The 16,288-nt window shown below is 42.3% G+C and overlaps 1 protein-coding gene across 1 annotated transcript in view; it reads left to right on the plus strand.

Annotated features, from left to right (window-relative positions):
• Positions 1 to 10,030: 10,030 nt before the first annotated feature.
• Positions 10,031 to 16,288, plus strand: part of LOC117526670 (solute carrier family 43 member 3-like) — a 59,156-nt gene continuing 52,898 nt past the window's right edge. Inside the window, exons 1-2 of the mRNA XM_034188723.1 lie at positions 10,031 to 10,220; positions 11,654 to 11,783. Coding sequence (XP_034044614.1) covers positions 10,031 to 10,220; positions 11,654 to 11,783 — 320 coding nt within the window. The remainder of the gene's footprint in view (positions 10,221 to 11,653; positions 11,784 to 16,288) is intronic.

Genomic DNA, 16,288 nt, shown 5'->3' on the forward strand with positions numbered 1-16,288 from the left:
CTCCCTTAGTTATGCTGCTATAGACGTAGACTGCTGGGGAGTTCCCATGATGCACTGTTTCTTTCTCTTTTTGCTCTGTATGCACCACTCTGCATTTAATCATTAGTGATCGATCTCTGCTCCCCTCCACAGCATGTCTTTTTCCTGGTCTCTCCCTCAGCCCCAACCAGTCCCAGCAGAAGACTGCCCCTCCCTGAGCCTGGTTCTGCTGGAGGTTTCTTCCTGTTAAAGGGAGTTTTTCCTTCCCACTGTAGCCAAGTGCTTGCTCACAGGGGGTCGTTTTGACCGTTGGGGTTTTACATAATTATTGTATGGCCTTGCCTTACAATATAAAGCGCCTTGGGGCAACTGTTTGTTGTGATTTGGCGCTATATAAAAAAATTGATTGATTGATTGATTGATTGATTGATTACCAGCAATCAAGCAATCAACTGGAGTACTACCATGACCTTGCCGCAGTGTTTAGTAAAGCTACGGCCCAAATCATTACCACCACACTGTGAATACGACTGCGCTATAGAGCTTTTCCCCAGATCGAGTCCGCCACGGGGAAAACCTTCGACCTTCATCTTCACCTGTGAGGGCAGGGTTCTTTTTTGTGGAAAAGAAAGATAGGACTCTCCATCCTTGCATTGATTACCCATGTCTGAATAACATCACAGTGAAAAATCGCTGTCCATTGCCTCTAATTTCCTCTGCCTTTGAATTATTAGAAGGTGCTGCCATTTTTACCAAACTCGACCTTCGAAACGCATATCATCTAGTCCATATTAGAGAAGGAGATGAGTGGAAGACGGCTTTTAACACGCCATCCGGACATTACGAATACCTAGTGATGCCGTTCGGACTCACAAATGCACCCGCCGTGTTCCAAAATCTTGTAATGACGTGTTGTGGGAATTTCTGAACAAGTACATGTTCATATACCTAGATGACATCCTTATTTTTTCTCCCGATCTGGCAACTCACACCCAACACATTCGCGTCATCTTGCATACGCTGCTCCAGAATGACCTTTATGTAAAAGCAGAGAAATGTGAGTTCCATAGACCCACTGTATCCTTTTTTAGGATTCCATAATTTTGAAAGGGGAAATCAGAATGGACCCCAGAGAAAAATTTCTGCTGTACGTGACTGGGCCGTACCCACATCCCTCATGGATTTACAACGGTTTTTGGGGTTTGCAAATTTTATCGAAACTTTTCGCGTGGACACCGGAGTGCGATGAGGCATTTAAACTCCTAAAGAATCCCTTTACTACAGCCCCTGTGCTGCTCCTCCCTGACCCCGCTCGACAGTCCGTGGTTGAAGTCGATGCCCTCTAATGTGGGAGTAGGGGCAATCCTGTCCCAGAGAAGCCCTCTGATAATAGGCTTCACCCATGTGCCTTGTTGTCGAAGTGCAATTATGGCATCGGCGACCGCAAACTGTTGGCAGTAAAGGTGGCCTTGGAGGAGTGGCGGGGCACTGGCTGGAGGGGGCACAGTTACCTTTCATTGTCTACACCGACCACAAAAGTCTTAGAATACCTTAAGACTGCTAGATGACTCAATTCTCGCCAGGCTCGTTGGGCCATATTTTTTAGTCATTTTAATTTTATCCTGTCCTATAGTCCATGCACAAGAATGGTAAGCCGGATGCACTATCCCATCAGGGGGACTCGGTAGAAGGACCACGGCCCCGGTTACCATCTTCCTAAAACGGTTTTGTATTGGCGCTTTACCTGGGAATAGAATCTAAGATAAGGTCTGCATTATGCGATTGCACCGGTTCCTGCGGGTTGTCCACGAGACAAGCTTTTAGTTCCTGTTTCCCTTAGAGGGGATACTATACGGTGGTGCCATAAGAATCGCATGTATTGTCACCCAGGTCTTAAGAAAACTCTTTTTGTTGTACAACAAAGATTCTGGAGACCATGGGCTTGTGAGTGATGCCACTGATTATGTCTCTGCCTGTCAAGTATGTGCCATGCACAAAATCATCTAACCATCCGCCGGCTGGTGCCTTGTTTTCCGTTGCCGGTCCCGACTCGCCCATGGACCCACATCACATTAGACTTTGTGAGTGGTTTTCCATCCTCAGAGGGGTACACTGTTGTGCTGAATGTGGTAAGATAGTTCATTTCATGCTGTTGAGAAAATTACCATCCACCAAAGAAACTGCTGAAGTTATGTTAAACCAGGTTTTTAAATTACACGGGTTGCCGCAAGATATAGTTTCTGATCAGGGTCCACAGTTTGTATCTCATTTTTGGAAGGAATACTGCTGTCTCCTTGGGGTGACGAGTAGTCTTACTTCGGGCTATCATCCTCAGGCCAATGGGCAGATGGAATGGCTAAACCAAGAACTAGAAAAGGGCCTCCGAATTCTCGTGTTTCGCCATCCCGCATCTTGGACTAAACAGCTTCTGTGGGTCGAACTTGCTCATAACAGTTTACCCTCAAGTTCCACCGGTTACACCCCATGTCATGCTGTTTTTGGTTACAAGCCCACACTGTTTCTCCCTATTAACCTTGAGTCCACGGTTCCGTCCACCTTTAGTTTGATTCTTTGTTGCAAACGGACCTGGGACCAGGCTTGTGCGGCTTTGTTTACATTCCTTGATGGCGCTACAAGTCCGCCGCCAATCGTCGACAGTCAGCGACCTCATCGTACTCTCAAGGCCAGAGGGTTTGGCTGTCGACGCGCCACCATGCCCTTAGGGGTGTGCCGAAAAAGTTGGGTTCCAGGTTTGTTGGACCCTTCCCTGTTTCCAAGGTCATTAATCCAGTTTCTGTTCATCTCCGCCTCCTCCAGTCCATGCGTGTTCACCCTACATTTCATGTCAGTCAGGTTAAACCCATCCGGTCCAGTGCGTTGTGCCCTCCTGCCATTCTCCCGCCACCTACCCAGTGTGTGGATGGTGGCCCAGTTTTTGCTGTGTGCCAGCTTTTGGCTTCTTGCCATCACGGTTGTAGTTTCCAATATTTGGTTGATGGGGGGGGGGGGGGGGCGGCTCAGAAGAACGGTCGTGGGTTACCCCCCATTTTATTTTGGACCCCGGTCTGGTCCGCAACTTCCATTCCGCTAATCCCTCTTCCCCTGGGCCACTGGGGGTCGGCCCTGGTGGGGAGGGGGGGTACTGTCAGTGTCTGATGGTGGGATTGGTTTTCTGCTTTGTTTTTGCTCAGCTTTGCCTTTTTCTTCTTTGTTCATGTATGCTTTTCTTTATGTTGCTTTTCTTGTTGGGGTGTGTCTGCTGCTTTCTTGCACTCTGTCCCTGGCCTGTTTCTGGTCCTTTCCATGCACACCTGTCCTGGATTTACTGATTAGTTCCCAGGAGTATATATGCTCACTTGCTTGTGTCTGTTCCTCACTAGATTGATGCACCCTGTGCCTTCTTTCCAGCTCTTGAGTTCATGTTTTCTAGTCCTGTCTGCTTCTGTGTGTTTTCGACCTCCTGCCTGCCTGTTACGACCTCGACTAAACCTGATGATCATTGTACTGCTGCTGTGTATTTTGGACTGCCTTCCCATGTACCAACCACTGCTTTCCTCACTACAGCCTTTTTGCAACCAGAGCTGTCTGTGTGAGCCCTGCATTTGTGTCCACCCATACCAGCCTGTCAGCCTTCATAGTGGAGTTGCACAGAGAATAATTTTCTTTCAACAAACATCAAATCTATGCATGAATCTCCAATGTGCCTTCTGGCAAGTGTTTTTTTCTTTCTTTTTTTATAGAAACCTTCTCTATACCACTTCATCATGAAGCTGTCTAACTGGTGATGCAACACTCAAAACCTGCCCAGCAATTCATAGTCAAAGTCGATGCTTCTGATGTAGGAGTCAGGGCAGTAGTCTCTCAAATGAAGGCCTCTGATAAGAAACTGCATCCATGTGCTTTCCTATCCAAGAAGCTTACTCCTGCGGAATGCAATTATAGCACTGGTGATCGCAAACTGCCTACGGTCAAAGTGGCCTTGGAGGAGTGGTGTCACTGGTTGGAGGGGACACAAGAACCATTTTTGGTCTATACAGACCACAAAACCTAGCCTACTTGCGCACGGGCCAAGCGATTAAGCAACCGGCAGGACCGTTGGGCCATCTTTTTTTAGCCAATTTATCTTTGTCTTATCATACAGCCCAGGATCAAAGAATGGCAAACCTGACACATTGTCCAGGCAATGGGATACGTCCGACATAGTTGAGGGTCCCGATACCATCCTTCCTGACAAGTGTTTTGTGTCAGCCATAACTTAAGAAATCAAATCTATGGTTAAGTCAGCAGTGGGTGATGCACCGTGCTGCCCCCCTGTGTGTCCACAGGGTAAATTATTTGTGCCAGCCGCTCTCAGGGGTGATGTTATTCATTGGGGTCATGACAGTTGCTTTTCGTGCCACCCCGGTATCAAGGGATCTGTGTACGTGATCAAGCAACGATTTTGGTGGCCATGCATGTTGTCTAACATCACTGAATATGTTAATACCTGTCAAGTGTATGCAATGCACAAGTCATCCATGAGCCCTCCTGCGGGCACCTTGTTATGGTTACCTGTGCCAGTTTGCCCATGGATGTACATTACCGTAGACTTTGTTACCGGTCCGCTGCCCTCGAAGGGCCACACTGTGATTATGAGTGTGGTCAATAGACTTTCTAGAATGGTTCATTTTGTGCCTCTGGTCAAGCAATCTTCCGCTAAAGAAACTGCAGAAGCTCTGTTAACTCATGTTTTTAAACGACCTGGTTTTCCACAAGACATTATTTCTGACCATGGTTCTCAGTTTGTCTCACAGTTTTGGAGGGAATTCTGCTGCTTGCTTGGGGTCACAGCCAGTCTCACCTCTGGATATCATCCCCAAGCCAACGGGCAAACGCCTGAATTAAGAGTTGGAGAAGGGGCTCTGGATCCTCTCGTCACAACATCCTTCTACCTGATCATCGCAATTAGCATGGATTGAACAGGCACATAACAGTCTACCCACTTCCTCTTCAGGTTTTTTTTCCCCATTTCATGTAGTATATGGTCACCAACCCTCCCTGTTTTCATCCACAGACTTGCACTCCCCTGTACCCTCCGCCCTTAGTCTTATCCTGCGATGCTGGCGAACCTGGAAGTGGGCTAGGAAGGCTCTACTGCATTTTTCTGTGGGGTATTAAAAGGCTGCTTATTCTGTGGGTCAATGGGTACGGCTGTCCACACATAACCTGCATCTTGGAGGAGTGCCCCGCAAATTGGCTCCCAGGTTCGTTGGTCACTTCCCCGTGTCTAAAGTTATTAATCCTGTGTCTGTCCATCTTGATCTCCCAAGGTCCAAGAGAGTTCATCCCACGTTTCACGTTAGCCATCTAAAGGCTGTTAGGTCCAGCCCTTTATGCCCTCCTGCCGTTCCCCCTCCCTCTGCTCCATTCATGGATTAGGGCCCGTCTTCACAGTTTGCCACCTTCTGGACTTTCAGCGGTGGGGCCCTGGAGTCCAGTACCTGGTGGACTGGGAGGATTACCGCCCCGAGGTCATGGATTCCCTCCCATTTTATTTTGGATCCCACCCTGTTCTGGGACTGATGCGGCTCATCCTTCTGCTCCTGGGCCATCGGGTCGGCCATTGAGGGAGGGGTACTGTCAGGATTTGGTATGTTGTTTGGCATGTGTTCTGTTTTATTGTACTTTTTGTTTTATTTTGTAAGCTGTCTGTTCTTTGGCTGTTTCTTTCTGCTTGGATTTTGCTGTCTCTCTGGTCTCACTTGGTGGTGAGCATTTCCCTCTGTCTAATCACACCACAATTCTGGACGCTTCTCCTCGCACCTGTTCTTGATTTGCAGCTCATCACCTGGGTGTAATTAAGACTCACAGTGTGCTCTGGTCCTTCACCAGATCGATGCACCTTGTGCCTTCCTTCAGGCTCTTTCTTGTATTTTTGCATTGCTTTGTTTTGCCTCATCGTGTTTTGACCACCTGCTTGCCTTCGTCGACCACACCTCTAGCCTGATGATTATTGCACTTTTGCTTGTGTCTGAGTGCCTTACCGTGTACCAACCCCAGCTAATGAACCTAGTAAAAGATTTAAGCCTACAGAGCTGTGAGTTTGTGTCCTGCATTTGTGTCCTGCCAGGTGTCATTACCAAGCCTGATAAGTGCTGAGTATAAACTGTACACAAGTGATACCAAGATATGAAGTTCAATTGTATTTGAAGAGCTGCCATGTAACCACAATAACAAATGAGGTTCTTGTTCCAATAAACACGACAACGAGACTGTAAACTTCATTTTAGAGTGATCGGAGACCACAGAGGCAAGAGACATGGTGTCAATAATTGTGACAACATTAACATGAATGAGTACTAAATCCAAGGTATTTCCCCTAATATGTTTTGATCCCTGAATGCATTGCTGGAATCTTAAAACATCCATAATGTCCATAAATGATTTGCTGAGCGGGTCAGGAGGCTTATTTATATGAATGAGTTGCCAAGATAAAGAAAAACGTAACAAATTCATCAAAAAACTCATAATATGGGATCGGGGGCCTATATATGGTGACATTGATTTTTTGATGAATTTGATTATGACATTGATTATACTACGTATAATCAATGTCACCATATATAGAGGAGAGTAACATGTTCAAACAAATTATATTGTAGACCCCCAACAGCTAGTAGTGGTGGGCACAGCTAACCGAAAAGTTACCTTTTATAATTCTAAATTGATAAACTGCTAAACATTAGGTACCTAAAAAAATGATGGGCAGAGAGAAGGCACTGGGACAAAGTCAGGACTTGACAACCACAATTTTACCTTCTGCACTTACAAATTATTCAAATATTTCTCACATTATCTAGTGGATGTTTGTCTTCAGCAAACAGTTGTAACGTGATCTCATAATATCTGCCTAAGGGGAAAGCTAAAGACTCAAAGAAAGCACATTAAAAGAGCAGATGCAGGGTCAGAGGGTGCATCAGCGTATGATAGAGGGATAAATGTTCGGACATATACCAGGATATCTGACAGCAAAGAGCAAACACAACAGAAGGTATGTCATGCACAACTCACAAGTACATCGTCTTTGCATTTTTAAGCCACTGTCTAGAATTTTGAAAGAATATATATTTTGTAAAAATAAACCTGTATATTTTTACATCATTACTGCTTTAAATGGTTTGGGAAGTTTCCAGTTCACTTTTTGAGTTATCTTTATTAGTCTCCCTAGGGAGAAATTTGTGTTGGGCAGAGGGTCTATGCACAAACAACACATCCAACACATCCATCCATCAAAAACAATTACATAATAGATGAAAATTAAAACCCAAATACATAACAAAATCATACAAGCATCTCAGCACAAATTCAGCTCCACGTGACCTTATACTATCTTTACTGTCCACCCTGAGCCATCTGCTCATTTATGAGCTTCACTGACAGTTTGTATCGGTTATATTTACAAAGAGGAAATTTGTACCACTTCCTGAGTTAAGTAAAATATATTCACAAATTAAAAAACTGTGGCTATGGTACCCAGAATTATTCTGTAAAAAAAAAGCTATAAATAACATTGTAGGACAAGGTCTAAATTGCATGGTATAAAATTGTTACTTACAAAAAAATACATTTAAAACAAGTCAATCCATCATTTTCCCTGCATTAAGTTTGTCAGTTGCATTTTATTTGTTGATGATATGACTGTGAGGATCATTTGGAACAGGTTCTGGACATGATGGAGAGGGAATTACAGAAGTTCAAAGAATGATTTGATTCAAATAAATTATTACTTCATTTTGGTAAAACAAAGTGTATCATATCTGGAAATAAGCCCAGGAATTTATGCAGAAATTTATTAGTACACATTACTGAAACTGAACTTGTAATTGAAACTACATTTCCTGGTGTTTATATTGATGATAAATTAAGTTGGAAAACATACAAATTATGTAAAATGTCAAAAGCCACTGCAATTTTGTATAAAGCACAAGACTTCCTCTCCCAACACACATTACTACCTTATATCATTCATTTGTTGTTGTCCATTTGGCTGCTCCCGTTTTTGTTCAGGGTTGCCACAGCGGATACAGCCAGATCTACATTGGTATTTGGCACAAATTTTACACCGGATGCCCATCCTGACGCAACTACAGTTTCACTTGGAGAAACACACACAGCCGCTGGTGTTTCCGAAGAGGTCTCCCATCCAAGTACTAACCACATCCTGAACTGCTTAGTGTCTGAGATCTGATGGGATCAGGTGACACAGAGCAGAGCAGCTGCCCCTTATACAACCCCAATTCCAATGAAGTTGGGACGTTTTGTAAAATGTAAATAATAACAGAATACAATGATTTGCAAATCCTCTTCAACCTATATTCAACTGAATACACCACAAAGACAAGATATTTAATGTTCAAATTGATAGACTTTATTGTTTTTGCGCAAATATTTGCTCATATTGAAATAGATGCCTACAACATGTTTCAAAAAATTCCAGTCCTGCAGTCCAGACCTGTCACTTATTGAGTGTTGTTAGAAGGAAAGGTGATGTAACACAGTGGAAAACATACCACTGTGACAGCTTTTTTGAAATGTGTTGCAGGCATCCATTTCAAAATGAGCAAATATTTGCACAAGAACAATAAAGGTTATCAGTTTTAACATTAAATTTCTTGTCTTTGTGGTGTATTCAATTGAATATAGGTTGAAAAGGATTTGCAAATCATTGTATTCTGTTTTTATTTACATACACACAACATCCCAACTTCATTGGAATTGGGGTTTGTATCATTCATTACTTATTCCATATATGACCTACTGTATTGAAGTCTTGGGAACCACCTACAAAACTAATACAAATCCAGAATTTTTATTACAAAAGAAAGCTATAAGAATTATTAGTAAAAAAAAAAAAAAAAAAAATCATGAGCCAGCAAATCCAATATTTGTTTGTTTACATAGTTTAAAATTTGGGGACTTGATTGATAATATGACAATCTAAATTAAGTTTGAAGTAAAAATTTAACTTTTACCATAACATGTCCAGGGCCCGTTTAAAATGAAGGTCTCCAGTTATAATTTGAGAGGAACATTATTGCGTATTTGAGAAATCAAAGATTCAAACTATTGTAAAAAGTCATTGTGTTTCTGTTAAAGGTGTTAATATTTGGAATAAGTACCCTGATAACATTAAATTATTTGGTAGCTTGGTTGGCTTTAAAAGGCTCTATAACAAATATTTAATTACTTGTCATAGCATGACAAATTAGATTTATCGATTTTGTTTTGGTTTTGGCTTTGTGCATGGTGCACTACTGTTTGCATGTTTGTGTTTTGAAATTTCCCTTCAGTGATTAATTTATATTTGTATTTGTTATCATGGATATATGTACATTTTATATAAACATAAAGGGTATATAAGCATTTATAAGCTTTTGCTTCTGCCTACACCATTTGGGCACGTGTACATTGTTAAATTGTTTCCTTTATGAATTTTCGTTGCTATTTTGAGTCTGTGTGTGCTGAATGAATGAATGAATTCATTCATTCTTTCAATTACAGTATTTACTGTAGACTTTAACGGCGGGTGATACTTATTGTACACTGAATACCATTTTGCTCAGAGACACTACAGGATTCATTGGCACGGGATCCACATGTGTTTTGTTTAACACAACTCCAGCTGCCGTATGAGGTGACTGGGACTCAGGCAGCCTTGGAACTTGTATATTTCACTTGAGAGACAAGTACACTTTGTGTTTGTGTTGTCTGTGCTGTTCCAACATGAATGAGACTAATTCTATGTTGTTTTTTCTACCAATTGTTCACATTTTTTGCAGCTGTTCAGTCATCACCTGTACATCTAGTTTTTTGTTTTGTTTTGTTTTACTATGGTCAGGTTAAATTTATATATCAACAGAAATAAATCTGCAGTAATCTTCAGACTACAGTGTTTGTGTTGAGTCCTGACATATTCTCTAGTTTTTGTTCTTTTCTAGGTTTATTTTGTGATCCTGCTGGTAAGGTTGTAAAACCTCTGAATCACCTCAGAAGGAAACCAACACTTTCCAGGATGTCTGAATGTCAAAGAAGAAAAACAAATGTGCAGCAGTGGGTGACTCTGCTGTCAGCATTTTTAGAGATCTTGCTCTTCACTGGGTTCCTGCTCTGCTGGGCTTCTCTGGTGTTTGTCTACAAAGTCAATGGCTACTTTTCTGGACACTGTACAAACATCACGACAAAAAACCACTCTGTCTACGTCGGTACGTACAAATACATCATTCACTTTCTCTGTTTTACTCACTTTTGCATAGACTGTATTTTCCAAATTCTACAAATGCATCCTGAAGAGGAAAACTCCACATATGAGTTGTAGTGGAGCACAAATCACACATTTTTCTGTATTATCAGCTCTTTGATATTTTGTGCACTGTTGTAATGTACTTTTTAACCATTGAAATTTATTCTTTTATTATTAGTTTATTTTATCATAGAAGTACAGAAAAGTTAGCCCTGAGATTTGGACTAGAAAATAATGGACTAGAGGATAAGCTAGTCTTTTGGACCAAAAATCATATCAAAAACAAATAAAAGTGTAGGGTTCCTCTTCCCTGAGCTGACTGAATAAAAGTGCCTTTAACTGTCTTTTAAATCTTGCCTTGTTGCTAATCGACAGCAAGATCTATATTTTATAGAAGCTATTTTATCTGAATAGTTCCAGATGTGGGATATGTGGGCTATGTCTTGATCTTTCAACCTAACCGGTTATTTGCAAACCATCGCAGCAATAACAGTGTGGCACCAACGATGCATTTTCATTTTGTGATGTTTGATATCGTTGATTCCCAGCAGAATGTTGGAGTTTATACTACTTCAGAACAAAGCACTGGCTGCAGAGCGAAAGACCGGTGTAACAGTTTATCTTCCCCCATGGATAACTCTCCCCAATGAAAATAGATGGCCTTGAGGTATATGACGACAAGGCGCTTGATGGTGGATAAAAATATGTTTTATTCAAACATTTCCAGAACATTCTGGTAAACATTACCAAAAGTCATAATCTAATCATTTAAAGAAATTTGGAATAAGAAAGAATTTCCCACAAGTATAAGCATGATTTGTAAAGATATAAAAGGAAGTAATAACATTATGAAAACATTCTACAAATGTTTCTGATAACCATAAGCTAAATATAACCAATATATGATGTTACCAAAATGTTATATGTTAGCTGTCGTTCACTGTCAATGAAAGTGGGCTTCATCTGGGACCATAAGACATCCATGAGAAATAGAGTTTAAAAGTTGCTCTAACTTGATTGGGCCTTGTCACAGTTTGGATAAGCTTTAATCAGTGCTGCTCTGCAGGAATGTTACCTTTAAGGGGGGGGGGGATATTCAGGGGGAAGATATACTGTTACACCGGAATTGAGGTGAATTGGAAATTTTATAACTGTCCAGTTGTCCCTTGTTAAAGAGATCTCCATCTCAGCTGGACAAACCTGGTTTAAAAAGGTTCAATTGAAATAAATTTTGTGTGCCTTGAAGATATCTTCTATCATTTACTTCAATTCATGAAAAATGGAAGCGAAAACAAAGGTGTCACATTTTATTTTTGATGTTTCTAAATGTGATCATGTTGAAGGTTTTAAAACTTATCTCCTTTCCTCGTTTTGTGTCGTCTTTCCTTTGTATAGATTGTCGTGGTCAGGATAACGACTTCTCAAAAGTCTTGTTGGTCGCTACCTTTCTCAATTCTGCATGCTACTTCCCCAGTGGATTTGTATTTGACCACTGTGGAACAATGGTAACAAGGATAATTGCTATGTAAGCACAAAAATTTAATTTTATTCTTTGTTCTGCATTTTGTCCTTCATACAAGTGTCATACTGTGCTACAAAGCCAAAGTTTTCATTTGTCCACATTACAAAATAATATTTTTTTTTAAATGCCTTGATTGTCTTGGACCTTGTCTACACATGCAAACATTATCATTTCTTTGGTAACAGAACCCATCTGCATGAAGACAGTAAGGACTACAGCAATCTGACATCTGACACCAGTGACTTTGACTTTCACTCAAATGACTGACCTCTGGCTCAGCTTGACTGGGCAATTTTGGAATCCACATAAGGTCAAATTCCTTGACCATCACCAAAATAAATTTGTTAAGTTCAATTTCACAGTTGACCCTCATTGAAATACTAAATTTGGTATAAATCAGCATATGGACCTGAGACTGGAATCCATGACCTTCCTTGAAGTGAAAAAACAACCAAAATAGTATTTTGACCTGTGACCCCAATGACCATGACTCCAATGAATGACCTTTGTTGAATTTAGTGTCACCCATGCAATTTTGGAACCCACCTCCATATGTGTGTAAAGTTTGGTCAACGTTACAGCAAAGAATGTTCAAGATTTCTTTTTTACCTTTGATGCCAATGAGTTTGTGCTTTTTCACAACCAACACTTTGCTGGAAAATTGGGACTCAACATACATCCACATGCCAAGTCTGGTGGAACTTGGGCAAATGACCTGGGAGATATAGAGGAACAAATAGACAAACACTGCTCAGTTTATAGTAGGACCATACCAATGAACCAACTAACTTCATTTATTAAGCACTAACAACCATAGTGGACCACAGTGCTGTACTGAAAATAAAATAACCATAAAAGACATAATTCCCCAAAAATTGGAAAGAAAATACAGCTAAAATAATTAAAAGCCATAAAACATTGATAGGAATAAAAAAACAACCATATGATAAAAACAATAAAATAAAATCAAACAAATGAATGAAGTCATCATCTCACTAGGTGTCAAAGGCCAAGGAGAAGAGAGGGGTTTTCAAAAGAGATTTAAAAACAGACACAGATGAGGCCTGTCTAATCTGCTGAGGCAGGTCAATCCATAATTTTATCGCTGCAACAGCGAATGTGTGTTCTCCTCTGAGCTTGTGCTTAGTTTTCAGCACACTCAGGCCAATCGTGCTCAGCCAATCGTACCTACAAATAAGTTAGAAAAATATTAATAATGTCTAAGTGAGTCACACTGTTGTAAGATGTGCAATGGCTGTTGTGTTGTTAGCATCGCACTAATCATAGTGTATACATATCAAAACTGAAAGGTAAACTATCTAGTACAATCAGTTAGTAGCAGCATGTGGAAATTACAATGGGTGAAAAAGACAACATAGTTCCCACTTCACAATGCAACATTGTGCCTTTATTCCTTGTTCAAGGTCAAAACTGAAAACTGAACAGATTAAAGCTTGGTACCACCCAAACACACACAACAGTCTTGGCATGAAAATATCCCTGTCAGCCTGTAAGCTTTATTGTGACACACATTGATGTGTGCAGCACACACACCTCAGCTCACTGTCAAACCTACAAAACAGAACACACTTACCACAAATGATAGCAGGGTATGGTGCATTATGTCTACAGTGTCCAATTATATTGAATTATGTCCACTACATAAGTCCCTCCAGAACTCATTCGAAAGGAAAACAACAAATGTCATCGAGGGGGTGGACGAATAATGTGGCTGCAATGACTCCTCTACACTGCAGCATCAGAGTAGCTGTGGCACAAAGGCGGGGCTAGGGGCAAGGGAACCCTAGGTCTCCATTGTGGGGGCCCAGGCCAAGTAGGAGGTCACACCTGTTGAGGATGTTAGGCAAGCCCAATCGGTCTGTCCAGGTGCAGGTGGACTGGCCTGAGGCAGTCCACCGAAACGTGCTTGGCCTTACCACCAATGTCGATCACAAAGTGTTTGTCTCCTGTCTTCCAAATGCAGAATGGGCCATCATAGGAAGGCTGCAGCAGTAACCTGTGTGTGTGTGATGCATAGAGACATATTTGGCCAACTGCAGACTCGTGATTGAGTGTAAGAAGACAGAAGGCCATGCTGTGAAGTTAGCATGGGTGCAAAAAGCCTCACCTTGTCCTGAAGCACAGTCCATTGGTGGGCAGCTGACCAGACATTGGCGGTGTCAGGAATAAAATCTTCTTGGACCTGTAGTGCTTGGCTGTAGGCCGATTCCGCTGATGACAACTGGATGTCCTCCTTTGGAGTGTTTAGCAGGCCCAGCATGACCTATGGAAATCTGTCCACCCAGCTGCTGTCCATCAGGTTGGCCTGCATAGAGGCCTTCATAGAGTAATGAAAGTGCTCACACAGTCCATTAGCCTGGGGGTGATATGTGCGGTGGAGTTTCACACTCAGGCTGTCAGCAAAAGCATTCCAGAGCTCAAATGTAAACTTTGAGCCCTTGTTGGATGAGAGGTCAGATGGAGTGCCAAACCGGGTGATGCAGGTTCTGATGAACACCAGGCCATCAGCAGTTCCCAGGAAAGAGGGTAGGGAGCCCACGAGGTCTATGTTAATGTGGTCAAATCTCCACTCAGGCATGGGGAAGTGTGCTTGGGGTCAAAGTGGCAGTGGATCTTGGAGCGCTGACACTCTCTGCAAGGGTCCACCCAGTTCCTCACATCTTTCTTGAGCCCATGTCAGACCAACGTGGCTGCCACCAATGTTTGAGTTGGTGTCACCCTGACTGAAAGGGATCTCTGTCAACTGCAGCCCAGTCACAGCAGACCTGAGTGACTGTACATCCGGGTCATTGGACGAATCAGCTATCCAGTGCCCCACATTGAGGATTTCTTCTGTCCATTTTGTAGGTATGGTAATCATTTTTAAGGTAGACCTTGTCCATGGATACCACAAATGTCCTGTTGACCTGCTGGACATCTTCAAAACAGCAGTGATCACCCCTTTTGGAATGTTTGAGTTTCTGAGAATGCCATTAGACATTAAGAAAGCCCCTCAGTCACTCCAGTGTCTCATAGACTCTGTGTTACATTAGCTCCCTTTCCTGTTTGTATACCTAGAAAACATTCTCGTGGCCAGTACCGTCAAAACACAGTACCTGGACCACCGACGGATACTTATCCAGTAATTCAGCCTGCAAGGAGTGAGCATTAATCCAGATAAGTGCCTGTTTAGTTTGACCACCATTTACTTTCTGGGATACTGAGTCATCAAGGTCGAGGCTGTCCCACTCCCATCTAATGTGGACACAGTCTTCAACATCCCATTAACTGTCACAGTATGGGCCTTGCAGGAGTTATTGGGAATAGTGAACTTTGACCATAGATTCATTCCCAAAGCTGCTGCAGTCATGAGGGCCCTGCATGAGGCCATGAAAGCAAAAGCACCCAGACACCTGGTGGATTGGTCCACTGAGACAGAAACGGCATTCGCAGATGCTTAAGGCTGATGTGACAATGCTGGAACATCCATCACCGGAGGCCCCAGAAGTAATCACCACAGATGTGTCAGACTATACTGTGGGCGCAGTGTATGAACAATGGGTGAATGGTGCCTGGCAACTGTTTGCTTTCTTTTGACAACAGTTACGCCCCAGTGACTGGGAGCTGCTTGCGCTTAACCTCGCTGTTCAACGCTTCAGTCCATTGTTGGAGGGCCGGCAGTTTACAGCTTTCATTGATCACAAACCATTGATATTTGCCACTGCTAAGATGTCTAACCTGCCAACAACGACAACTCTCTTACATCTCGAGGTTCACTACAGATACAATATATTGGTCTTTGCTGTCCCGCTGTGGTGGAATTTTTGTGATGAAGCCAGCAGAGGAATGAGACCAGCCAGCAAGGACCACCAGGAATCAATATACGATGCAGAGAGGAAGACGTAATTGCAGTTTAAGCACATTAATAGGAGGGACTCCCAATGCACATGCAAACAAACATAAAATAGAGAGTCTTCTGACCTCAGCAACCCCAAGAGCCATCTTAAGGGCCCCTGCCTTAGTAAAACAAAACTACAGGCTATCAACACAGGCCAACAGGCAATGGATGACCCTGACCAGTATGCAGACATGGGAGAAAGACAATTTTTCATCAACACCCCAAGCAGTGCAGAAAAATAGCCTGCTAGCATCAGCATCAGAAAGTTCAAACATCTTTAACAAGTAAGCCTTTAGAGCTAAATATTTCTCCACTGCAGAGGGATTTTCAGGAGATGAACCACTCTTGGCGCTGTGCAACCTCTGAGCGTTGACATGGCATAATACACTCAACAAAAATATAAACGCAACACTTTTGGTTTTGCTCCCATTTTGTATGAGATGAACTCAAAGATCTAAAACTTTTTCCACATACACAATATCACCATTTCCCTCAAATATTGTTCACAAACCAGTCTAAATCTGTGATAGTGAGCACTTCTCCTTTGCTGTGATAATCCATCCCACCTCACAGGTGTGCCATATCAAGATGCTGATTAGACACCATGATT

This window comes from Thalassophryne amazonica, chromosome 15, assembly GCF_902500255.1.
Source record: "Thalassophryne amazonica chromosome 15, fThaAma1.1, whole genome shotgun sequence".
In the NCBI taxonomy this organism is placed as follows: Eukaryota; Metazoa; Chordata; class Actinopteri; order Batrachoidiformes; family Batrachoididae; genus Thalassophryne; species Thalassophryne amazonica.